The sequence below is a fragment of the Podarcis gaigeae genome, assembly GCF_964106915.1.
Source record: "Podarcis gaigeae genome assembly, chromosome: 3".
NCBI classification, from domain to species: Eukaryota; Metazoa; Chordata; class Lepidosauria; order Squamata; family Lacertidae; genus Podarcis; species Podarcis gaigeae.
Genome location: NC_139680.1, coordinates 16,922,388 through 16,947,318, shown reverse-complemented (window position 1 = coordinate 16,947,318; position 24,931 = coordinate 16,922,388). Strand labels below are relative to the sequence as shown.

Genomic DNA, 24,931 nt, shown 5'->3' with positions numbered 1-24,931 from the left:
TCGGCGGTTTGAATCCCCGCGACGGGGTGAGCTCCCGTTGCTTAGTCCCTGTTCCTGCCCACCTAGCAGTTCGAAAGCACGTCAAAGTGCAAGTAGAGAAATAGGTACTACTCCAGCGGGAAGATAAACGGCATTTCCGTGCGATGCTCTGGTTCGCCAGAAGCGGCTTAGGCATGCTGGCCACATGACCCGGAAGCTGTACGCCGGCTCCCTCAGCCAATAAAGCAAGATGAGCGCCACAACCCCAGAGTCGGCCACGACTGGACCTAATGGTCAAGGGTCCCTTTACCTTTACTATCTCTTTAGTAAGGTTGAATATACATCAGGAGTTCCGAAACTGTGGTCCATGCACACCCTTCATTCACGTGGTCTGTAGCATTCCCACATTAAATGGACAAGTTGATTTTTAATTGCATTTCTATAGCTTCTTTTGTTTCTTGTATTGTATGTTATCATATTACAATTTGAATTGTATGGATCCAAAACAAAACAAAAATGGCCTGTGTTGCTTGGACTTCAGCTTTGCCATAGGGGAATAACCTTAGATTTCTAACAAATCTTAGGTGGCCATGTGTCCTACTTTACAAAACACAGTCTTCTCTTTGAAGGGCTGTCTGATTAAAGATGAAGAACACTAAGAAGGAAAGTCTGGGGCTTTGAACACACCCATGAAAAGTCAGCAGTCAGAAAGTAGCCTGCTCTGGAGCATGGCTCATCTGGTCAGCGTTTTCCCCACCACGATGAGAGCTGCATGGCATGTCTGCTTAGATTATACCTATACTTTCTGATTTTTCATCTACACATGCAGATAAGCATGTGCAAATTGTACACAAACCTCTTTCTGGAAGCGTGTTTCCAGTTCTTCTTTTTAAGCTGCATATCAGCGGCCACTGACTTGAAGGCTAGCCAAACTCACCAGGAACATGGGAACGTGTCGGCTAAGTTTTAGAACAATAGGTCCTTTGGGAGCTATCTGCTTGCTTTGGTTTTGCCCATTTTGCCATGAACTTGGGACGCGGTTGGCGCTGTGGGACGCAGGTGGTGCTGTGGGTTAAACCACAGAGCCTAGGACTTGCCAATCAGAAGGTTGGTGGTTCGAATCCCCGCAACGGGATGAGCTCCCGTTGCTCAGTCCCTGCTCCTGCCCACCTAGCCGTTCGAAAGCACCTCAAAGTGCAAGTAGATAAATAGGTACCACTACAGCGGGAAGGTAAATGGCCTTTCGGTGCACTGCTCTGGTTCGCCATAAGAGGCTTAGTCATGCTGGCCACATGACCCGGAAGCTGTACGCCGGCTCCCTCGGCCAATAAAGCGAGATGAGTGCCACAACCCCAGAGTCGGCCACGACTGGACCTAATGGTCAGGGGTCCCTTTACCTTTACCTTTAGGGTTGCCATATTCCAAAGAGCAAAAACCCAGACACATTTGGGGGCACACGCTCCCGCATCTCCATTGCTCTCCACCCCTCCTGCGTCTGACCCCTTCCTTGCCCACCTGCTCACCCCACTTCCCTCTCCTCTCTTTGCTGTCTTTGGCCTCCTGCTCAGGAGATTCTGCATCTCTCCAGACGATGTGAGAATGAGCAGCCCTGGGAAGATCACGCCAGGTCACACCAGAAACTGTGCAAAGCCTAGCAATCGCTCCAAAATAAATAAATAACATTAAAAACCACAACCCCAGACACTTCACATCAAATGCAAAAATCCACCTGGATGGGCATGCTGGCCCTAAGAAAGAAAGCATGCCTGAGGAAACCCAGATGTATGGCAACCCTAAACTAAATAGGACAAATATAATCAAAGGTAAAAAAAAAAAAGGTAAAGGACCCCTGGACAGTTAAGTCCACTCAAACTTGACTATGGGGTGCAGCGCTCATCTCGCTTTCAGGCCGAGGAAGCCAGTGTTTGTCCACAGACATCTTTCCGGGTCATGTGGCCAGCATGAATAAACCATTTCTGGTGAACAGAACGCCATGAGGGAAACCAGAGCACATGGAAATGCTGTTCACCTTCCTGCCGCAGCGGTACCTGTTTATCTACTTGTACTGGTGTGCTTTTGAACTGCTAGGTTGGCAGGAGCTGGGGCAGAGCAATGGGAACTCACCCCATCACACGGATTCGAATTACTGACCTTCCTATAGGCAAGCCCAAGAGGCTCGGTGGTTTAGACCACAGCACCATCCACTCCCTTAAATATCATCAAGCTTCTGACAGACCAGCACTCTGTTCCCGCTGACCACGTTCTTCTGCCCTTTGGTGTTGCTCCTAAGCTAAAGGATGGTTTTAGGTCAAAACAACAGCACCTAGTGACAGCATCCTTTGTGGCATCTTGGTCTTATTTTCCATACGAAACATAAGCACCATGGCAGCATGGGGTGTGTGGCAGAATTGCTGGGGGAAGGAGAATGTGTCTTACTGGAAAGACAGAGAACCCACAGCATTAAGACGCCCAGAAACCCTCACCAGGTCTCATATTTGTTTCTTTTTCTTTAAAAACCCTGCTGTTCTGTTTTGTAGCTTTTTGACTGAAATAAAGCTAGGAGGACCTCTAGAGGTGAAAGGATGCATGAAGCCAACCTAAGCCCAAAACGGTGGTTGTTTTCCAAAATCATTATCACTCGTGACAGAGCTGTACCCAGTCCTGCTGGTAACCAAGTAGGTGTGAATGTAACATGACAGCCTATCTAGAAACCCTGGCAGTTTTTAGTGCTGCATTAATCTCTGCCTTACTGGATCACATATCCCTGCACAATGCAGGGGAGAGCAAATGTAAGATTGCAGCCAACCAGCAGGCCTTTGGGCAGCTCTAAGTGGCTTTTGTGACAGCTGTTGGGTTACTGGGTTTCTTGCAAGAAATGCTGGAATAGTTGGAGAATAATCTGATCCAGAATGAGGCCTATGGTGTGCTTACTTAAAGAGATTGTATTACTCTTCCTTTTCTCTATCTGCATATTTTTCTCTGTTTGCATAGAAAACCAATAAAAATATTCATTAGGAAAATTAGAGAGAACATGAGTATGCTCTCTTTCTTTTAAAAACGTGAACTAAATGGAAAGCACATGTTACATCAGCCTTGTGAAGTAGACTGATGTTCCTATACTAGTATTGCTCGGGTGGGTGGGAGAGAGGGAGAAGGAGAGAAAGAGATTTGGGCTCATGATGCTTTCGGGATAGTCACATGCACAGTCATGCTTTCAGTATTATTTGCCCCTGTAAAAGTTTGGGGGAGGTCACACAGCTTCATTACCAATCAGTGCCTGTCCCATAACATCCTACTGAAATCCCACATTCAGACAATGTTTTCTGTCTACAATCTCGAGCCATTCAGTTTGACAGGGCGACCCTGGGATCTAATATTATAAGTGGGAGGGAAAAACTCCTGTACCACACCATGCATATATTTTGCAAACCTCAAAAATGACCCCCACGCCTTAAAAAGGTAAAGGTAAAGGGACCCCTGACCATTAGGTCCAGTCGTGGCCGACTCTGGGGTTGCGGCTCTCATCTCGCTTTACCGGCCGAGGGAGCCGGCGTACAGCTTCCGGGTCATGTGGCCAGCATGACTAAGCCACTTCTGACAAACCAGAGCAGCACACGGAAATACTGTTTACCTTCCTGCCAGAGCGGTACCTATTTATCTACTTGCACTTTGACGTGCTTTTGAACTGCTAAGTTGGCAGGAGCTGGGACCGAGCAACGGGAGCTCAACCCCTCACGGGGATTTGAACCGCCGACCATCTGATCAGCAATTCCTAGGCTCTGTGGTTTAACCCACAGCACCACCTGCATCCCTCGACCCCCATTTCTTAGTTACCTTTATATTCATACTGAAGTTCAAAGAAATTGGTGAGCATGAAAGACTTATTCATTATGATTCTTTGATACTCAGGGATCTAAAAAGCCTACGGCTACTGACCAAAGCAGAGTTATTTGGGAATAAGCACCACTGAACATAGTGGGCATTTGCTTGTGGGGGGGACATGGGTAGGACTGTGGTTTATCTTTTCTGGAGGGTTTTAATTTGAAAAATCTACTCTCTGGCACATGAGCAACAAAACAATATAGACCCCGTGGCTTTTATTAAAGCAGCTTGCCATGCCATCTGCTTGAGAGTAACCCGCAGAGAGGAATAGCAAGAGCTGCTTTTGGAACCAAAATGCACCACTGATTCATATTATCTGCCCCTTTATAATGCCTCCAGTGGCACCTAAATTGACAGGGCTTTGGCAGGGAGTTGGATGACTCCCTGTTTGAAATTGAAAGTGGAATTTTACAGCTGCATCAGAAAAGTTGAAAACAGAGAGAGAGACTTCTCCAGAGTAACTCTGAGTCAACAAAGGAGATCAGGAATAATTAATATGGACATAATATTTGATAAAGGAATAAAGGAGCAATGGGTGGAAATTAAAACCTCACACAGGAAGAAGAAAGGAGAACTTCATTTGAGAATTTACAAATTACTATATGTGTTAATGCGAATTGAAGTTAATCACTGTAGCTGTGGTATAAGGGATTTTATCAAGAATGGATTGCATTGGTTTGAGCAATAGTCAGGAGGCAGAATTAAAGGGAATCAGACCCTGAAGTACAGCATGTGGGAAGCCGTACAAAATTTATAATTAGCTATGTAATTTGATTTGTTTCTGAATTGGTATTGTTATTTGGTATTAATATAATTTGGCGCATATTGGTTTCTTGTAATTGAAAATTAATAAAAAATATTTAACCCCCCAAAAATAAAAAATGGCAGTTCATTGGTTTGCCTTGCTCCACCAAAGGGCCATATCCTTAGCACACAGGAACAGAAAAGAGGTCTAAATTGAGAATAGAGCAGTGAATTATATACATAGGCAATTGAAACCTAAAGCGTAATACAACCACTGGAGGTCAGCATAAACCTACTGAAGACCCGTGTATGAAATCTACAAATGGAAACTCCTCACCTGCCTTGGTCAAAGACTCATCAGGATGCAACAGAGAAAAATGCAGGATGTAGAGCCAGTTGCACATGGCAAAAGGGAGGAATGAGTTTTCCAACAGAAGAGAAGCAGAGGCTGCTGCAGATTTTGGGGAAGGAGTACAAGAACCAGAGATGCTTTCATTTAAACCATTCTGCTTCCACAGTTGGAGACTTTATACTTTTGTATGTATGTATATACAGTGGTGGGACGTGGGTGGCGCTGTGGGTAAAAGCCTCAGCGCCTAGGGCTTGCCGATCGAAAGGTCGGCGGTTCGAATCCCCGCGGCGGCGTGCGCTCCCGTTGCTCGGTCCCAGCGCCTGCCAACCTAGCAGTTCGAAAGCACCCTCGGGTGCAAGTAGATAAATAGGGACCGCTTTCTAGCGGGAAGGTAAACGGCGTTTCCGTGTGCGGCTCTGGCTCGCCAGAGCAGCGATGTCACGCTGGCCACGTGACCCGGAGGTGTCTCCGGACAGCGCTGGCCCCTGGCCTCTTGAGTGAGATGGGCGCACCAACCCCAGAGTCTGGCAAGACTGGCCCGTACGGGCAGGGGTACCTTTACCTTTATATACAGTGGTACCTCTGATTTTGAATGGGATCCATTCCAGAGGCCTGTTCGCAACATGAAAAGCCCACAACCTAAAGCACTGTATCTGCGCAGGTGCATGGCGCAATTTGGCCATGCGCGAATGTGCATGCGCCATGTGCATGCACGAAGCGCGATTTAGTGCTTCTGCGCATACACGAGTGGCAAAACCCAGAAGTAACCATTTCCAGTACTTCCAGGTCGCCACGGGACACAACCTGAAAAAACGTATCATAAAGCAAAAGTAACATGAGGTGTATATATGGACTCGGGTGAGACTGTGGTCTAAACCACTGAGCCCCTTAGTCTTGCTGATCAGAAGGTCGGTGGTTCAAATCCCCTTGACGAGATGAGGTCCCTTTGCTCTGTCCCAGCTCCTGCCAACCTAGCTGTTCGAAAGCAGGCAAGTAGATAAATAGGTACCACTGCAGCGGGAAGGTAAACAGCATTTCTGTGCGCTCTGGTTTCTGTCACGGTGTCACGTTGCACCAGAAGCGGTTTAGTCATGCTGGCCACATGACCCGGAAAGCTGTCTGTGGACAAATGCCAGTTCCCTCGGCCTGAAAAGCAAAATGAGCGCCGCAACCCCATCGTCGCCTTTGACTGGACTAACCGTCCAGGTTACCCTGTTAACCATCCAGATTAACCATCCAGATTACCCTTTACCTGTTGTTGTTGTTTTACCTTTACTTCTGAATACTTACATGTTGCTGCCCTGTTATCGACACTCTAGACATCTGTGTCTGGGGACCACAGCCTAGGCATGTACGATGCAGCTTGAATAGATCAGAACTGCACCAATAAAAAAATCCAAGACTCACATGGCACAATCTAGGCCTACAAATGCTTATTCCTTACACACTTATGCATGAGCTCGCTTACCCATCAAACTGACAGGTAAAGCAATCCAATGTAGCCCATACCTGTCATCAGCACAAGACAGAAGCATATGCAGGGGCGCCGACTTATAAAAAATATTGGGGGGGCCCATACCGGGGTCCTGCCCCGGGAAGTTTTCAAAGAGCCGCTCCCGGCCCGTTGCTGCTGCTGCCGCCCGCCTCGTGGCCCCCTCGCCAGCTGAGGGAGGGAGAGAGACCGAGAAGGAGAGAGATGCGTGGTGGGCAAGGCAAGTGCCCGCCGCGCCGCGCCTCCCACCGCCCCTCGTGCCGGCCACCCCCTCCCCTCCCTTCCCCCCGCGCGCGCGCTCCCTCGCTCGCCCTCCTCACCCCAGCTCTTGGCCGTTCGCCCCAGGAACTCGCCGCTGTTGGGGTTGTAGATGAACCTCCACCACTCGGCCATAGACTGGCTGAAGGGCTTCTTCTCCTCCTTGGCCATAGCGAGAGAGAGAGAGAGAGGCTAGAAAGAGACAGGGAGCTCGGCGTTTCGCGGGCGGCGGTTTTTCCCCTGCCGAAACAACAGCGGCTCCTCAGAACCGCTAAGTAACTCTCCCTCAGGCGCCCAGCGGGAGAGCAGAAGAGAGGAAAAGGAAAGAGGGGCTGGGCCAGTCGCACGCACCGAGCAAAACTACTCGCACCGCCTCTTTTACTACCGTAATAATTATTTGTTTTAACTCATTACTGAATGTATTTTAAAAGGTAACTATCGTCAAACAAGGAAAATAAAAAATACCAACATAATTTTGTGATTTTACAAGACATAATATAACTAATAATTTCCTTAAATTATTGGGGGGGCAGAGCCCCCCCAAACAAATTTTTGAGGGGGCTCGGGCCCCCTCAGGCCCCATGGAGTCGGCGCCTATGAGCATATGAGGGAATGAAGAGATGTTATGTATGTCCTGCTGCCTTCCAAGTGGCAAGGGTAAAGGTAAAGGGACCCCTGGCCATTAGGTCCAGCCGTGGCCACTCTGAGGTTGCGGCGCTCATCTCTCTTTATTGGCCGAGGGAGCCGGCGTATAGCTCCAAGGTCATGTGGCCAGCATGACTAAGCCACTCCTGGCGAACCAGAGCAGTGCACGGAAACACCATTTACCTTCCCTCCAGAGTGGTACCTATTTACCTACTTGCACTTTGACGTGCTTTTGAACTGCTAGGTGGGCAGGAGCAGGGACCGAGCAACGGGAGCTCACCCCACCATGGGGATTCGAACCACCAACATTCTGATCGGCAAGTCCTAGGCTCTTGTGGTTTAAACCACAGCGCCACCCGTGGCCCCCCCGAATGGCAAAAACCTCCCTTAAACAATGTATCCTTGATAACCTCAAATTATGACATAGCAAAATAAAATGTTTCCCTTTTGACTTTTATTTAGCAACACAAAACACATTAGTGCAGTGGTTCACAACCTTTTTGGGGCCATGCCCCACCTAAAATCCTGATTCCCCCCCCCCCCCCCGGTGACATATAAATCTTATTATTCAAAAAGTGAACTCCTCTTCATGTGGAGGAAACCTAAAAGGCCATTAACTGTTAATAATTCATTCTCGAATTTCCCCCCCTCAAAAATCAAATTGTGCTCCACATTGAGAACCACGGTATTAGAGGAAACAACAAGCTCAGGCAAATGGACAAAGCACAAATGGTAGGCACCTGCCTATAATATTTAGCATTTATTGCTCTGAAAAGTAACAAAGAGAATACTGTCATTTAAAAGGCAACAGCAGTTTGGGGCATTGGTTAAAATCACTTGCAAAGTAAATCAAAATTACGTATTAATCCTATTTATGTGTTTTTCTTCCCTTTCTATTGGAAAAAAGGTGTTTAGGAAAAAGAGACTTTCTGTTTTTCCCTAAAATCTACAACAGGAAAGGCAGAAGATCTTCTTTTGCTCAGCGCTTCTGTACTTCCTTTCTTTAACTGTCCTGGTTGACCACTTTACAGACTTCTATTCACAGAAGAAATCGATGGCCTGAGAAAGAGAACATGTTGTTGTTGTTGTTTGGGTTCACTATTATAGTTTTTAAACACAGTCAGCAGTTAGAGCCAATTCTGAACAAAGTGAGTTATGGAAAATCAGTTGCTTTGAAAACATAATGAGTTGGATCCAGACAGCCACACTCCTTGTTGAGGCCCAACTGAACTCCAGAGCTCTTAAGTTACTTCAGCGGCTCTGCTCCAAGCATGACCGACTAGATTCAACCCAGAGTGGATCTACACAGATATAAATAAACACAGCGAAAGTGCTTTTTAAAAAAAAAAAACGTAAAATATATATGGAATTGGCCATTAGCTCATCAGCACCATCTAGTGTCATATTTAGTGCCACACATCTAGAGTCACACTTAAATTGCACTTAAAACATTATATTTGTAGCTGTATATCTGAGTCCCCAGTGTCTTCTAGGACCACCTCTGACTTGGCTTTTTGAAAAGCAAATGTCCCATGTTTCTTGCAAAGTTGCATACAAGAGCAATGTTGCATTTCAGTAAATACTAAGACCCAGTCTCGCTTCTGTATTTGGTTGGCACAAGCTGCAGTAGCCTCAGGGATGGAGGCTGTTCTGGCAGCTTTTAGGATTTTATTGCGTTTCCTGCCTCTTCGCCCCACAAAAAGCCTCTGACGCTGTATTCTCCATGACAGGAGCTGGGTTCCCCCTTAAAACCTGAAGACAAGGTAGTTGAAGAACATCTCCATCTTCGCCCTTCCCAATGAGAAGGCCTCTAGAATGGTGCCTGTGTAGACCCCAGGTGGCTGGTTTGCCACCTCAGTGAGAACTAAGCCAAAGTTACGTTTAGGAAAGAAACTTGTAGTGCTTTCAGAACTCAAAGAAGGAGAAAAACAAACAAGCAAAGTCAATGTCCCTCTGTGAAGGAAACCAATAACTCAGAAGGTAAGACTGTAACACACAGCGCAGTCAGGAAAAAGCAGCTGGAAGCAGTCTCAGCAAAGAAGCACAGAGCATACCTTGGTGCCCAGAGGAGTGTTGTTCTTAGTGTACACGAGGCCAGAACCAAATCAATAAGAAACATCTTGCAGAGGCTTATTCAGTAATTTCAAGGATGCAAAATTTTCACTCAAGTTACCTTAGCAGAAGGTATGAGGTCACCAATTATGGGGTCACCAATATTCAGCCACTGCGGAAACTTCGGCCACAAACCATCAAAGCATTTGAGTAGCAACATTTGCATAGCTCGCTCATTTCTTACCTTCGTGGAAACTGTCTCGTTTGCTTCCTGATAGATTTGCTGCTCTGTGACTAAATTCCTGGGGAAATATCCAACAGTGCCCATCTGGTCCTCGTACTGTTCTGCATAAACCTTACGGGTTAGATCAAACAAGCCTGGAGTTAAGCGCAGCCATTCTTCAGAGTAAATGAATTCGCTGCTCTGTTGGAAGCATGGGCTACCCTAGTCCCCCTGTACACTCTTTGAGATTATTTCGGTCAGCATAAGGTACTAACAAAACAGATTTGTTGTTGTTGTTGTTGTTTACCAAAAGGCACATATAAGCAATTGCATTTCCAAGAATGAGACCAAGAAAAATGTGAGCTCGTACAGATTTTAATTCCTCTTCTGTAGTCTTGACTAATCATATTCTTAAAATCCTTATTTCCTTAAACTGGGATTTCTTGAAAAGGTTTGCCCTGGACAATACTCAACTCCGTTTCAAAGAGTTTCTGGGCAAGAGATACTCTGGTGGGTCCCATTCTGTTGACAATGGAGCCTGGTGGCTTAACTGGTGCTGAGGCATTTTGAAGTAGCTGCGTCTAGCCATGAGTTAAATTTCCCACAATGCTCCAGAATGACAATACATCAAGACAGCACTATTTTTGTAGGGGGGGGGGGAGAGATGCCAGAGCTCACCAAGAACGCCTCCCTTGATCTGTTATAATGGCAATGGCACCCACCTGAGAGGTACCAGAATTCAGTTCCAGAGAGTTCAGACTAAAAATAAAAAAAGCCCAGCAGCAGAGGCCATTTTTGGGGACTCATCAAACTGGTCTCACTTTGAATGCCAAACCAGTTTTTTTGAGGGAGGCTCAGCTGTCATGGTATTGTGCACTGACACTGCCCTGGACATTTCAATAAATACTGGAAATATTCCGGTGTTTCTCTAGAACCTAGTGGCTTTGTGCAAAAGCAGGTCCAACATACATAGCACAGGCCCAGAGAATAGCTTGAAGGCATGGCAGGGGGGTGAACCTTTGCTGAAGACAAAGTCCAGGCCTGGCTAAGACCCGAGTGCTTGAAAACTGCCCCCCAAGCAGCACTGCCAAACACTGTTCCTGCAAAGTTTTCCCTACTCCCTCCCCTCCTCACTACAGTCTCCCTAGAAAACACACACACTGCACCTGAGGATTAAGGAAAGCCTTTGGAATGGGGCAAGGGACAATACGGGCAGGGGGCTGAGCAAGAGGGGGTATTCCCAAAAGTGCCATCTTGCGAGAGTGAAAATGTCTTTCCTCTCATGCCAGGCAGCTGTGAATCCAATCCCCCTTTGTATGCTTGCTTTGAATTCCAAAAGGAAGAGGAAGAAGAGTTTGGATTTGATATCCTGCCTTATCACTACCCGAAGGAGTCTCAAAGCGGCTAACATTCTCCTTTCCCTTCCTCCCCCACAACAAACACTCTGTGAGGTGAGTGGGGCTGAGAGACTTCAAAGAAGTGTGACTAGCCCAAGGTCACCCAGCAGCTGCATGTGGAGGAGCGGGGAAGCAAACCCGGTTCCCCAGATTACGAGTCTATCGCTCTTAACCACTACACCACACTGGCTCTCACGAAAGAAAGGTGAGGCATACATGTAACATATAAATGTATTTTTAAAGTTTTCATAAGGTAAGTATTTCTTCAGTCCACTTTAGAGACCTTCCCCACCCCTTCTTATTTTTACTTTGGCACGAAACTCATTCACTCTCTCTCTCTCTTTTAAGAAGGCTGAGTGTTTTTTAACCTCCCTGCTTCCCCCATGAAGTACGGAGCGAGGGAAGGCAACAGATGCTTCTGGACATACAGGTGAGCTTGTGAGAATATCGCCTTCCCCTGTCCAAGGAGAGGTGGGGCAGGGGTTTCTCTAAAAACCGTGGATACTGGAGAGTAAATAGCCATGCAGACAAAGGATAAGATTTAACATAGGAAAGGTCCCTACACTCCCAGCCCAGAATTCTCCAGATCCTCTTTCTTGCACCAGCTTTGAGTAAACGTAGATCAGTTGCCCCTTTCTGACGTTAATGAATCGGCAGTCTGGCGCGTTGTAATCATCTTCCGCCCTTGCCAGGGAGATGGCATCTGGGGGTGGAAAAAAAACACCAGTAGGGTTTTATACAGAATAAAAGGGCTGGGTGGTAAGAAGAGTAAATTCTCATTAAGTTTGCAAAGGCAATCATACTTATAGAAGCATCCCTTTCCACATTCACAGTTCAACTCCTGGGTGGGAAGTCTGCAAAAGCTATCTACATTTTGTTTTGTTTTGACATTTATATACCACTCTTTTCCACCAGGGAGCTCAAGGTGGTGTACAGTGGTACCTCAGGTTAAGAACTTAATTCGTTCTGGAGGTCCATTCTTAACCTGAAACTGTTCTTAACCTGAAGCACCACTTTAGCTAATGGCACCTCCCACTGCCGCTGCGCTGCTGCTGCACAATTTCTGTTCTCATCCTGAAGCAAAGTTCTTAACCCAAGGTACTATTTCTGGGTTAGCGGAGTCTGTAACCTGAAGTGTCTGTAACCCGAGGTACCACTGTACATGTTTTTGCCCGTTCCCATTTTATCCTCACAACAACACTGCAAAGCAGGTAAGGCTATGTCAGCCCAAGATCACCCAGTGAACATGGGGGCTTAGTGGGAATTTGAACTCTGGTCTTCAAATCCCAGTCCCACCCTCTAACCGCTGCACCAATATATATTTATGAAAAATATATCCATAAATTTAAAGTTATGCCTGGGATAAGGCAAACCACAGAGGGATCCATTCATGTAAGAGTTCACATTTTCAGCACACAGTTTCACAAAGGGGTGACTTACATAAGCACTCCTGATCGGCACACAGCTTCTTGCTTGCCAGCTTGTCCATAAAAATTCCCTTTGCGATCATCGGGAAAGTGAATCCAAGAAACAGCAGAAACATCAGCATGCTAACAATGTGGGGCATTTTCTTCTCTCCCAGGCACCTCGCTCTCTCTGCCTTACATAAAAGGAACAGGTTAAGGAACAGCTCTCTATTATATATGTATAAAAAAAATTAAGATGCAGTTTTGGAGGGTGGGGAAGAGAAGCTCTCTGACCAATAGGAAGTTGTGAGGGCAACCTTCCATTGCTTTTAAAGCGCCGGGAAAACTTCAGAGGGACCCTTTTGCTTTACGTATTTGCCAAGCGTTTTTAAATGCCTGTCTCTTGCTGCAGTTATGTAATGCTAAACACCACATTCAACAGATTTTGTGCAAGGATGAAAAACAACAGATCCCCATTAATTATACAGGTTTCCAATCTTATGGGTTGGTTGAAAGCGCAGCAGAAACACAAAGAATCCTATGTTGGCCATGGGCTGGGGAGGAAGTGCCAGAGGAACTTTGCCAACAAAAACTAGACCGATTCAAGTGCAAAGAGACAGGCCATCTTCCCCCATCAGAAGCTTATGAGCCACAGCAGCAGTAATGCAGCTCATAGGAGTGGGATGCAATTTCAGTCATCAAGTTGTGGGTTTATAACTATGCTTGCTTTTGATCCCCCTTCCATGAGCCAGTTGCTACCTCAAAGGATTATATTTGAAGTGTGCAGTAAAGGTAAAGGGACCCCTGACTATTAGGTCCAGTCATGGCCGACTCTGGGGTTGCGGCACTCTTCTCACTTTATTGGCCGAGGGAGCCGGCATACAGCTTCCGGGTCATGTGGCCAGCATGACTAAGCCACTTCTGGTGAACCAGAGCAGCACACGGAAACGCCGTTTACCTTCCCGCTGGAGCAGTACCTATTTATCTACTTGCACTTGGAAGTGCTTTCAAACTGCTAGGTTGGCAGGAGCAGGGACCAAGCAATGGGAGCTCACCCTGTTGCGGGGATTCGAACCACTGACCTTCTGATCGGCAAGTCCTAGGCTCTGTGGTTTAACCCACAGCACCACCCGCGTCCCGTGCAGCAGTGTATGGCCTCACAAAGCACCTGCAGAATACAGATGACTGAGCTACTATATGGTACGTGTCAAATGTAAAGGCCATCACAAATTATCACATCCTATTGTGGCTGGTTTCATGACCCTCCAGAACAGCAAGGAAGGCAGCACATAAAGGCTGAAAGGAGAAGAAAGGGGAATTTATTCCCCTTCTTCTGACAAGACCAGAGCCTAGGGCTTGCCAATCAGAAGGTCGGCGGTTCAAATCCCTGCAAACGGGAGTGAGCTCCCGTTGTTCAGTCCCAGCTCCTGCCCACCTAGCAGTTCGAAAGCACGTCAAAGTGCAAGTAGATAAATAGGTACCGCTCCGACGGGAAGGTAAACGGCGTTTCCGTGCACTGCTCTGGTTCGCCAGAAGTGGCTTAGTCATGCTGGCCACATGACCCGGAAGCTGTCTGCGGACAAACACTGGCTCCCTCGGCCTGAAAGCAAGATGAGTGCCGCAACCCCAGAGTCGTCCACGACTGGACCTAACCATCAGGGGTACCTTTACCTTTTCTGACAAGCAAGAACCACCTCCACTTAGAAACTGAGACATTCAGCGGGGTATGAATTATGAAAACAAACAAAATGAATCAAAATCCTTTCCAGAAAGTCTCATATCTCTTTTCAGCCAACATTGGCCCCCAAATCAGTTTGTAATGAATCTGCAAAAAGGTGTAATATATTGAATGGTCCCGGAAGACCCTTACTGTCATGTTGCATCAAGCCTCCTCTCCTTTCAACAGTATCTGAAAGTATATCTTCTTTCTATAGGCTTTTAATGTTTAAATCTGCTGTTGCCTCTGGCTTGACCTTAACTGCATCACATGTCACGAACTGCTGCCTTCTATTTGTTTGGTTCAAGTGTGTTTTGTTTCTGTTTTGTGTTGTCATCTGCTCAGATTACAAATGTAGAAGACTGGGATACAGGTATGTGATTATTTCTTTACGAGTTTATGGCAAACTTCTGGTCTTTGGCAGTAAATGGTATTGTACAAAGGGCTTCCCAGGGACATCTGAAGTCGCAGGTGGACTTGGCTAAGAAGTAGGTGGCAGAACAGAAAAGCAGCCCTTCCCTGAATTTAGGGGAGGCTGTGATAACCAACACCCATTCTACACAAGTTATTTAACTATATTCAAGGCTAAGAACCAGATGTGCTTAGTAAAAGTCTAGAGTTTCCACTGACCCCAACCACCCAGGGTCACAATAAATTAAAAGCTGGGTATCCACGAACACAACATCAAGCAGAGAAGAATACAAGCACAATGCTTTGGAGCATCAATGGTGCTGAATTCAAACGGAATCAATATTTCAGTGACCGTATTATTGAGTAGGGAGTTCAGCACTCAAACCCGTTTGACACCCCCCCCCCCTGCAGACTGTAGACTTCTTAAATTACATTCTGCAGATAATGGGTTCATTTAAAATGAAACTACCATACTCACATTCAGCTCACTGTGTGGCTTGTTCAGATTCTTGGAAAACCTCTGGATAGCAGCTCCCTATTACTGCAGGGGCTTAGTGATACCTACTGCATATTTCAGGTGGACACTGTATACATATGGACACCTGCAAATCACCTGGGAGATACCGCCCCCCGCCCCTCAATAGTGGTGCTAAGACTACTGAAGTCAGTGACTACTGATGAATGTATTTCCTTATTTACATCTTTATGGTAAAATGCTGGTCCAATTTTGGATGCAGTCATACCTTGGTTGTTGAACGCCCTGGAACTCGGACATTTTGGCTCCTGAATGCCACAAACCCGGAAGTGATTGTTCCAGTTTGCGAATGTTCTTTTGGAAACCAAACATCCAACGAGGCTTCCACAGCTTCTGATTGGCTACAGGCGCTTCCTGCAGCCAATCAGAAGCTGCTATTTGGTTTTTGAACGTTTTGGAAGTTGAACGGACTTCTGGAACAGATTCCGTTCGACTTCCAAGGTACGACTGTATTTATCCAATACATCTTTCCAAATAATCTATATTGCATTGTCTACTCTAGACAGATCCCATCCCTGACAGTATTTTCACAAGCAGCTCATCCAAGATTGTTGACAACGCTTTCAAAATATAGAACAGCCTCTCAGTTATCTGTATCTTCACCAGGACATCTGGAGTTGTATCTAAGGAAGATATCCCACTGACACAAGGGAGAACCGCCTCACTCTCCTCCCTTGTGCCCCTCCTCCCAAATCTGTTTTTAGGGTTCCCCCAGCCCTTCAGAGCAGGTTTTGGGGTAGCGAAAGAACTTCTCATGGAATGAGCATGTATTTCAAATCATTAGCATTTCCAAGTACATTTCCAGTCCCTAAAAACTATTGCTTTTGATGAAACACAAGTACACCTTAGATTACTGTTTCAAGAGAAAAAATGCACCTTTATTTCTGAACAGGTAACTTTACTGTGAAGGAGCCCCTCTAGTCACAGTATACAAAACGGACTTATGTACAACAACCAAATTTTACAGCTTCCAGCTTTTCAGCTGGCATTCTTGAATGTGTTTAGAATCCTTACATACTTGTACTGACTAACTCCCAACAACGCCATACCAGATGTTTTCCTTAAATTCAAGGAACCACACTTCAGTCAATCCAAATTACCCTACAGCATGTAGGGGGAAAGAAAAACCAAACTGAGCAAGTCCTTCAGGGATCCTAGTTTCCTTCCATCACTTCTTGGCATAAGTGATTTTCATTGCATGCGAAGGGGTAATTTTAAATCCTTGGAGGGCATCGCGAGCAGCTCCAGCCTGCCCATCATTTTCAAACTCCACAAATGCGATGTCGTGTCTCCCGGGCACCAGGCGCACTTCTTTGAAACCAGGGAACCTTAAGAGATAAAAATTTAAACAAGATGACATGCTTTGATTTTGCAGGTTACAGGCTGTTCTTATTCTTCAACCCAAAAAAGTTTATAAAATTGAAATTCACCGTTGAAAATAAAGCTGAAAGCCATAGGCTGAATTTGCCAAGTAAAACATACCAAAGATGCCAGGAACATACTTGTAACACAATGGAAAAACAGAGCAGCTGAAATGCAGGCATTACAGACTTCAGACAATGTTTTTCATTTTATGAAGGCCACTTTGTGCGCCAAACTATTTTTCAGTTAATTTCCATTCAACAAATACGATTCCCAGAATGGGTTTGTTCTTCTGTTTCCAAACCTTCTCCTACAGAGCTAATTCAACACAATCTTTATCCAGCTTTGACAAAGCATAATTTACTAGAATGACTAACTTAGAAGTCACATGATGTACACTTACCCAAGTATACAATGTATGGGTTTTTATGTTTTGCCAAATATTTCTATACCTTAAATGCAACGTATTTCACAGTTTGTATGGCTACTGTTTCTAAAACTTATGTTGAGTCAGACTGTAAACACAGACATCCTACACTAAATCCGAGACAGGTTAAAATCCATGTTTGATATTGTCTTTCCTTGTCCCTCAAACATGGCTCATTACCAGCATCCCAGTTTTATTTTTAGAAATCCATTGACTGTTCTGCCTTTCTTACTCATAAATGTAAATTTAAATCAGCAGCTAATCCAAGAGGCAGCATGAAATGTTTAGGAAGGAGAAAGTTGCATGAACAGCCACTTCTTTGTTATTTGAAAGGTCTTTGCCACCAGAGGCCAAAAAACTGAATTCATTCAGCTTGAACATAACCAAAGAGGCAAATTCTTAAGTCACATCTGACAATAACAATGAATTTTTGTTCTATGTGTGCATATAAATGGCAGCTTGAAAAAAGGAGGTGTGTTTCTAAAGAGTCTTGGATCTCTGTAGCCCTCCACAGCCTGCACTGAAGGCTCCATTATCTCAGCCCATCCAAACTGCAAAAACATAGTTGCATAGAACCAGACATCATTCTTTGAGTTCAAATGGTGGAATCTATTGCAAATGACAGAAGGTTAGAAGACCACGTATCTCACCATTGGGTTCTTGAAAGTTTCTGCAGAAGATGAAACTCTTAACAGCCCAATCCTGTGCAGTTTACTACAAAAATTCCCACCAATTTTGCTGAGTCTCAAATGCAGGTGTAAAGGATTGTAGAACTATATATATCTATGTATCTAGATGAACTTACTGATTGAACAGCATTGACAACATCATTTCATTGGTCTCTTCTGGCAAGTTGTTGAGGAAAAGTATATAGTTCGGTGGATTATCAGGCACCTGTAAAGGAAGCAGCAAATAATGTGCTATGGTACGCCAAAACCACATTTGCTTTAATATTTATAAATGTTAACAGTAGCTATTTTGGCATAACTCACTGACGTTAACCCAAGAAGCTGCCAATTTTTCATTTGACATAAGAAGAGAATTGGGGTGGACGTAAACAGCTTCGTTTGTTTGTTCCTGCACTTCACAGGTTTTAAGGTTAGCTAAGGAGTCTAATACAACCAGGCAGCAATTCTGAGCATTTTCAGTTAAGAATACAGCTAGATAGTATACTCCACAACATCTGTCCTGCAAAAGGTCCAGGTAGTTGGCACTTCAGGCATTCAACAGCTGTCAGCCCAGTAGTACCTTTAAAAACAAAACCCTCACATACCAAGTATTCAGTTTGTGGTGTGCTATAATCTCTGTTATCCTAATAAGGACTGGGCACAATTAGAATGATAGGATTAAATTACAGAATTTGGACACTGTTTGCTTTTTCTACAACAATAAATGGAGGTACAGTTATATATTTACAATCCCTCTAAGCAAATACTAGCGGATAATACTTACCGACTGCTAATTAATCATTTACAGAAGCTGGTCATATATGAATAAAGCATGTTGCTTCCAAAATGCATGTATCTGTATACAAAATATGTAGCTCTAAAAAGACCAACGTGGTGATCTGAAATTGGTGTACTTCCAGTGCAAAGGATGTTAAGGATTACCTGTTGATTCTGCGAGTTTGCTTGGGAATTTGCTGAATTCTGGTTTGCTCCCTATTGAGAAATAAAAAGATTTTTTTGTTTTTAAACTATGCTTCAAGACCTGAAGTCAGTATTAAAAACCCACGTATATTATAATTTACCCTACAGAGTTGCTAGAGGCTCATTTTTTAAATAGAAAAAAAATACTTACATGGGCTTCTGTTTTTAAGAGTTAAATGTAAAGGGACCCCTGACTGTTAAGTCCAGTCACGGATGACTATGGGATTGCAGCGCACATCTCGCTTTACTGGACGAGGGAGCCTTGCGACTTGTGGTTTTGTCAACAGTTGCTGGTAGCAACACACACACACACAGCTGCCTCCTTATTCACCAGCACATACAAGTGACTTTGCCCTCCTATTCCCTCCCAACAACTCCACAGTCTGGTTTTTTTGCAAAACAAAAGATGGACAGGATAGCTGGAAGGAAATATAAAATGCTCAAAGACAAACAAATCCAAACAGCTCTGTAAAGTAAACAAAAGTCCTGGATTCCTCAAATAATTTTCTTCTCACAATAACAGCGCCCATGATACCCAAGCAGAACAAATCTGGGAGATTTTTTATTCTACATGTGGCAGCAATATCACCTGGTAGGTAAAATATTCTTAGCTCAAAGGGGATCAGTCATTTTGCTAAGGAAAAGTACATTTTTTGTTAACTGCTAACCGCATAAAGCTAGTAAAAAAACCAACAACTGTCAGGCTCAATTTCACAATCATATTTCTGTTTCCTCAGAAGCAAGTCCAGCTGATCTTACTCTCAGGTTAAGCAACTGTTGGTTTTTACGTGTATTGTTTTGAAACCGAGGCTTAACTCAGCTTACATAATGCATAGTTCTGTTCTACATGTCTCCCAACACATGTACCCTACCATTTGTTAATGTTATAGGCAAATGTTAAAGAAAGAGGCTTATTCTTTGACCAACGGCAATGAGATCTGGACAAACTCACTTACCTGATTTGGCTTCTTTGCAGCATTAGCAGACTGTTCCAAGGACTTGATCTTCTTCTTCTCTTTCCTCTTCTCTTTATCAGCAAACGTACCACGCATTTTAGAAATCACATCGGAATCTGTTTTTGCATACTGGATGCGCTGTTGAAATTAGAATGCTGCATTAAGCATCAAAGCTGTGAATTTGAGCCTGATATTTTGGAACAGACAAGGAATAAAGGGGAGTGGGTTGAAGGTCACAGAGTATCCAGCTAATGAACTGTTTGAAAAGCTAAGGCAGTGTTATGTATTGGCAACTGGAGTCCAACCCAGAGCATGAGTTACATATAGTGCTGCAAGCCTGTTGGGCACACTGCCAGAGATGGCACCACCATGCCATTAAATGCCACCCTAGCCAGAAACAAGGTGCATCTCCAAAGAAAACATTATATATTGTCCAGGGTAGGGAAGAACAGCCACAAAATACTTGGTTTTCACAATGAATTTGTATCAAGGTGGAATGCATAAAGATTTTAAAAATACACACTAAAAAATAGGATTTTCTTACAGAAGATTCAGGTCTTTAGCCATGTTTTTAGAACAGTGCCCTTAAGACATTTACTTCTGTTCAATTCTTGGACATTTTCCAAAGTTGATTAGAAGCTATCCATAAATATATTTCGAATGAGTTGATCAAGGTGTTCCTAACACACTTCACTGGCTATATTTTAATCAAAAGAGAGCTTTTGACAGTTACATTAAATTAGCAGTCTTATAACGAGGAACTGAAACTTATTTACAGAAGAAACCTGAACATGCTTACTTAGAAGTCTTACTGATTTTACTCCCTAGTAAGTGCTTTTAGAATTGTAGCATTGATCTGATCTGCACTGGTTTCTCCCAAGAGAAAGCTTAAAATTATTTGTTTGCCTATAGTTGGTATGGCGAGTTTCCAATGAAGGGCCTTGTTATGAACTGACAGGATAGAATTTCATCAACATCATCATCATAGCTTGTTATTTATACCCCACCATCCCCGGCCAAAACGGGGCTCAGAGCGGCTAACACCAGATGTATAACACATTAACATAAAATCAAAAAATCAATTAAAATACACCCTAAAATCAGATCAGGATCAGAATAAAATCCAATCAAATGGCAACCCGCAGATTAGGGTTGGGGACCTTAAATGCTCACTGTTTGTGCTGAACTTATATGGGCCTGTGAGAAAAATTGGGAGGCCCCTTTCATGCAAGTTCTTATGAAAGGGGAGGGGGAGTCAGACTGAACCCCGACCAAAGGCCTGGCGGAACAGCTCCGTCTTGCAGGCCCTGCGGAAAGATGTCAAATACCACAGGGCCCTAGTCTCTTGTGACAAAGTGTTCCACCAGGCTGGGGCCACGGCCAAAAAGGCCTTGGCCCTGGTCGAGGCCAGTGTAATCTCATTGAGGCTCAGGACCTCCAAAATATTATTTGTGGGCCGTAAGGTCCTCCGTGGGGCATACCAGGAGAGGCGGTCCTGCAGGTACGAGGGTCCCGTAGGTACGAGAGTCCTGCCAACAGAAGCCCTGAAGAAGGACGTACACTTGTGCAATGCAGCTTCCCCTCTCTCCACCCCCTTAAATAGGCTCAGGAACAGTGCAGAGGCGAAAGAGAAAGGAACATCCCATCTGACAAGCCAAATCACTTGCCTTGAGAGAATGATCAGCATAGTGGGGTGCTGAATTCCTCCCTTTAGTGTTTGAAGAGCCTAGTGAACAGACCAAAAGCTTTAAATATACTACCTATTGCTCTAGGCAGAGAAACCACAAGATCCCCAGCCACATTGTTCTCTTATGTTTTGCAGTAAAATATAAAGCTCACCATTGGTTTACCATAAAATGGAAAGCCTTGCAATTGTCTCAGGGCATTGGTGGAGGAGCCAAGTTCTTTAAATATAACAAAGGCCTGTCCTCTCATCTTCATCGTCTTTAGTGCCACAATGTCCACTACGTGGCCAAACTGAGAAAACAGTGCATACAGAGATCTTTTCAGTTCTGTTAAGGGAAGGAAGAAAAGGAGAATTATACTTGTATCTATCTGCTTCTAAGACACCACAGCATCTTCAAGGTTACGGCAATCACTCCCAGAGACAGCACATGACTTGGGCAGTGAAGCCAGCCATGTTTCTCACTCTAAAATCAGAAAAGTCTGACAATGCAACATGCCAGACATATGATACTTTCAATCATCACCTCTTACCCATTGTTTGCTGAAATGTTAACTGCTCCCAGCCAATTCCCTTCATGGGAAATTTCTGTGCCATCATTAGGTATTTCAAGACATCAATAACAATTTACCACTCTGGAGAAAATGACTAACAAATCATTTATATTTGAATGCTCTTCCCCCCTCTCTGTGTATTATCAATATTCTTCAGAAAAGCTGAGTTACAAAAATTTACCAAAGACCAATCCTCTCTCATGGTGGTGAAGAGATGGCATGAAGCAGCATACTTCCTACAAAAACTTTCTGTTTCTTGACTAAGCATTCAGAATAAGGAATAATTCATTTTCATACCTTCCTTTTTAATTTTGTCATTAACATTATTGATATACAGTGTGTGGTTTGGTCGGATATCCATCTTTTAATTTCTGACAAGCTGACCTGGAAAAAAACAAAACCAAGAATTTATTTAGCGTACTTTCTATAAAAACAAAACCCCTGAAAGCAGCTTACATTGAGTTATCTGATTTTATCCTTGCAATCACAATGTGAGACAGGTGTACCTGAGATATAGTGACTGGCCCAAGCCTACCCAGCCAGCTTTGTGGCTGAGCAGGTTTTGGAAGACAGGTCTCCTCAGTCCAAGTCCCAACACTATAGCCACTAAACGATGAGGGCTCTGTACAACAAAATACAGCATATTTAAAATTAAAGATCATAGCTGACTTATCAGACTGCAACATTTCATTTTAAAAAGAATTAGGGGACAACACTAGCTAGTTCTACTCAACACTATCCTAGTTCACAGGGTTGGCAAAAGCACCACAAATTGTATCCTACTAATTTACATTACCTCTGGTAGCCAAATTGAGCACCATTCGGTGGAAAGGCAGGATGGAAAGTTAACAAAACAAACATGCATTAACTGGCTGCAGCTGCTCCTCAAAAGCTTGTACATAACTTTATTTTTATTGGCAGCATGTGCACCCACACGAGTTTTTAGCTCAGATACCAAATCCTTCCTGGCCTAGCTCCCTCTGCATAAAATAAAATACCAGCAAGGGGGTAAAAGAAAACTGGGCTGGGGCACTGCTTTCGGGTGTTATTGGGTTGTTGTTTTTATTTTAATTATATATATTGTGGTTTTTATGTTGATCTTTGCTGTGAACTGCCCTGAGATGTCTGGGTATAGGGTGGTACAGTGGTACCTCGGGTTAAGTACTTAATTCATTCCAGAGGTCCATACTTAACCTGAAACTGTTCTTAACCTAAAGCACCACTTTAGCTAATGGGGCCTCGTGCTGCTGCAGCGCCACCGGAGCACGATTTCTGTTCTCATCCTGAAGCAAAGTTCTTAACCTGAAGCACTATTTCTGGGTTAGCAGAGTCTGTAACCTGAAGCGTCTGAAACCTGATGTACCACTGTATATAAATTCAATAAATAATAATGCTTTAGGAGGCTACAAGGGCAGGATTTGGCTACACCGACTAGGCTCGGCGAGAAGGGTATGTACACGTGTCTCTGTGTGTGGATACCTTGTAAAATTTCACTAAGTCGCCCTATTTACCTCTCTTCCACCCCCACCCCCCGAAAACACTGAGCCCAAAGCTGAAGCGGGACTCACAAAGGCCTTCCTCTCCCTGGGAGCTGGATAATATTACGAAGAGGAGCCAATTAGATGGGGGGGAAGGCGTGGGAAGAGCATGTATGTGGGTAGATGCAAGTAGGGGACACCCCACTGCCACCCCCTTTTGTGCTTCTCGCACAAAACCTCCCTTGGAGATTTCTAAGCAGAGGCCGGGTCGGCCACCTGTGGCCTAGCCGAGATTCCTGCATTGCAGCGGGTTGGACTAGATGGCCCTGTGGGGTCCCTTGTATAAGGAGATTAAAGAGCCCGATGGTGCCGCCCCTAAAAACCCACGGAAAGCGCCCCCCTCTTTCGCTCTGCCTGTACCGTCTCAACGCCTCAAACCGCCTCCTCCAGCGCGCCAGCACCCGACATGCCTCTTTCTCTCCTTCCCTTCCGTTTCCGGCCAGCGGTGAGGTGCACTTCCGCTCTTCCCTCTGGGCCCTCGGTGAAGCTTTCCCTTATAGCGGGCAACCGCCACTGAAGGGGGAACGTTTTTCCAGAGAGGTGAGCGGGGATGGGGGGAAAGAAAACCTGTAGCGCATGCAGCTTGAACTTCCGGTTGAAAAAAAGCCAACAACCGGAAACTCGTTATTGGCCGTTGGTCCGTACGGGCTCCGTTGTACGGCCGCTCTGCGCCGCCTCGTATCTATGGTAAAGTATTGGGAAGTTCCATCCTAGACCGCGAAGCGCTGTTAAAAAGGAAGTTGGAGACGCTCTAGCTATCCCCCTCTATAGAATTTGCCTTCTCCGCTCGAGGCCACTCAATCAATGCCAGGACGGCCGATTCGCGACGAGTTCTTCGGCTATCGATTGGTTCATTTCCGCTTTGCGAGCCCAGCTGATATAACGATACAGACACGTGTGGTTCACGGGGGTGGTTTTTTACTGCTGCAGTGTAGCCCTACGTCTTGGGGTGGTTTTTTTGTAAGAAAGGTGCCTCTGAGCACGTGCAGAGAGCCCCTCTGAATTGCTACCAGCAGCCATTCAAATTTAAAGAGGCAAAGCACTTCCTTTTAGAAATAATTCCTTGCATGTGGAAGAGAAAATGAAATAATAATAATAATAATAATAATAATAATAATAATAATAATAATATATTATTTAAACCCAGCCCATCTGACTGGATTTCTCCAGTCACTCTGAGCGGCTTTCAACAGAATATTAAAAACAATACAGCATCATACATTTAAAAACTTCCCTAAACAGAGCTGCGTTCAGTTGCCTTTTAAAAGTAAAATTGTTGCCTTACTGCTTTGACATCTGCTGGGAAGGTGTTCCACAGGGCAGGCGCCACTATCGATGGTACTGAACACCGAGTAAATGGGCAAAAAAATAGTTTTTGTAAAATATGCTGGGATTTATAATATGCAAAATGAACCATGGAAAGAGAAGAACAGAATTCATTTATATTTTAATGATGTTTAAATGAGTAGTTTAAATTGTAAAACAGAAAATGTAATAAAAATTATATACATCAGGGCAAAAAAGGAAAAGACAAGTTGCTAAATCCAAATCAAAGAAGTGTTGGAAATTTAAAGAGAAAGAAGGTTCTTTTTATCATATGTGGTGGTTTTATAGCAAGGTTAAAGCTTACTGGGAAATTATATATAATGAATGAGAAAAGATGTTTAA

The 24,931-nt window shown here is 44.5% G+C and overlaps 2 protein-coding genes across 3 annotated transcripts; both read right to left on the bottom strand.

The window, feature by feature from the left end:
• Positions 1–8,147: 8,147 nt before the first annotated feature.
• On the bottom strand, positions 8,148–13,151 carry OTOR (otoraplin). Its single transcript, XM_083730951.1, has 4 exons — positions 12,465–13,151; positions 11,588–11,727; positions 9,649–9,759; positions 8,148–8,411 (listed from the first exon to the last, which is right to left on the bottom strand). Exons 1-4 carry the CDS (start codon positions 12,589–12,591, stop codon positions 8,388–8,390), a joined length of 402 nt encoding a protein of 133 aa, XP_083587077.1. The 5' UTR covers positions 12,592–13,151; the 3' UTR covers positions 8,148–8,387.
• A 2,792-nt stretch (positions 13,152–15,943) lies between these two features.
• SNRPB2 (small nuclear ribonucleoprotein polypeptide B2) lies at positions 15,944–23,881 on the bottom strand. Of its 2 annotated transcripts, XM_083730856.1 has the most exons (8): positions 23,624–23,839; positions 22,232–22,347; positions 22,023–22,109; positions 21,327–21,499; positions 19,488–19,625; positions 18,493–18,543; positions 17,688–17,776; positions 15,944–16,421 (listed from the first exon to the last, which is right to left on the bottom strand). In XM_083730856.1, exons 3-8 carry the CDS (start codon positions 22,084–22,086, stop codon positions 16,262–16,264), a joined length of 675 nt encoding a protein of 224 aa, XP_083586982.1. In that variant the 5' UTR covers positions 22,087–22,109; positions 22,232–22,347; positions 23,624–23,839; the 3' UTR covers positions 15,944–16,261. The 2 variants fall into 2 exon arrangements, with proteins under 2 accessions (XP_083586982.1, XP_083586981.1); XM_083730855.1 differs by lacking the exon at positions 22,232–22,347 and having other exon boundaries at positions 23,624–23,881.
• Positions 23,882–24,931: the final 1,050 nt, after the last annotated feature.

Excerpts from the sequence above, each read along its gene's own strand:
- SNRPB2 (XM_083730855.1), bottom strand. The coding sequence starts at position 22,086 with ATGGATATCCGACCAAACCACACACTGTATATCAATAATGTTAATGAC. Across the intron at positions 19,626-21,326 it reads CATTTTATGGTAAACCAATG|CGCATCCAGTATGCAAAAAC; the intron begins GTGAGCTTTATA and ends TAATTTCAACAG. Across the intron at positions 16,422-17,687 it reads TTGTCAATGCTGTTCAATCA|GTTCCCTGGTTTCAAAGAAG; the intron begins GTAAGTTCATCT and ends TTATCTCTTAAG.
- OTOR (XM_083730951.1), bottom strand. The coding sequence starts at position 12,591 with ATGCCCCACATTGTTAGCATGCTGATGTTTCTGCTGTTTCTTGGATTC. Across the intron at positions 11,728-12,464 it reads TGCCGATCAGGAGTGCTTAT|ATGCCATCTCCCTGGCAAGG; the intron begins GTAAGTCACCCC and ends TTCCACCCCCAG. Across the intron at positions 8,412-9,648 it reads ACGAGACAGTTTCCACGAAG|GCCATCGATTTCTTCTGTGA; the intron begins GTAAGAAATGAG and ends TCTCTTTCTCAG.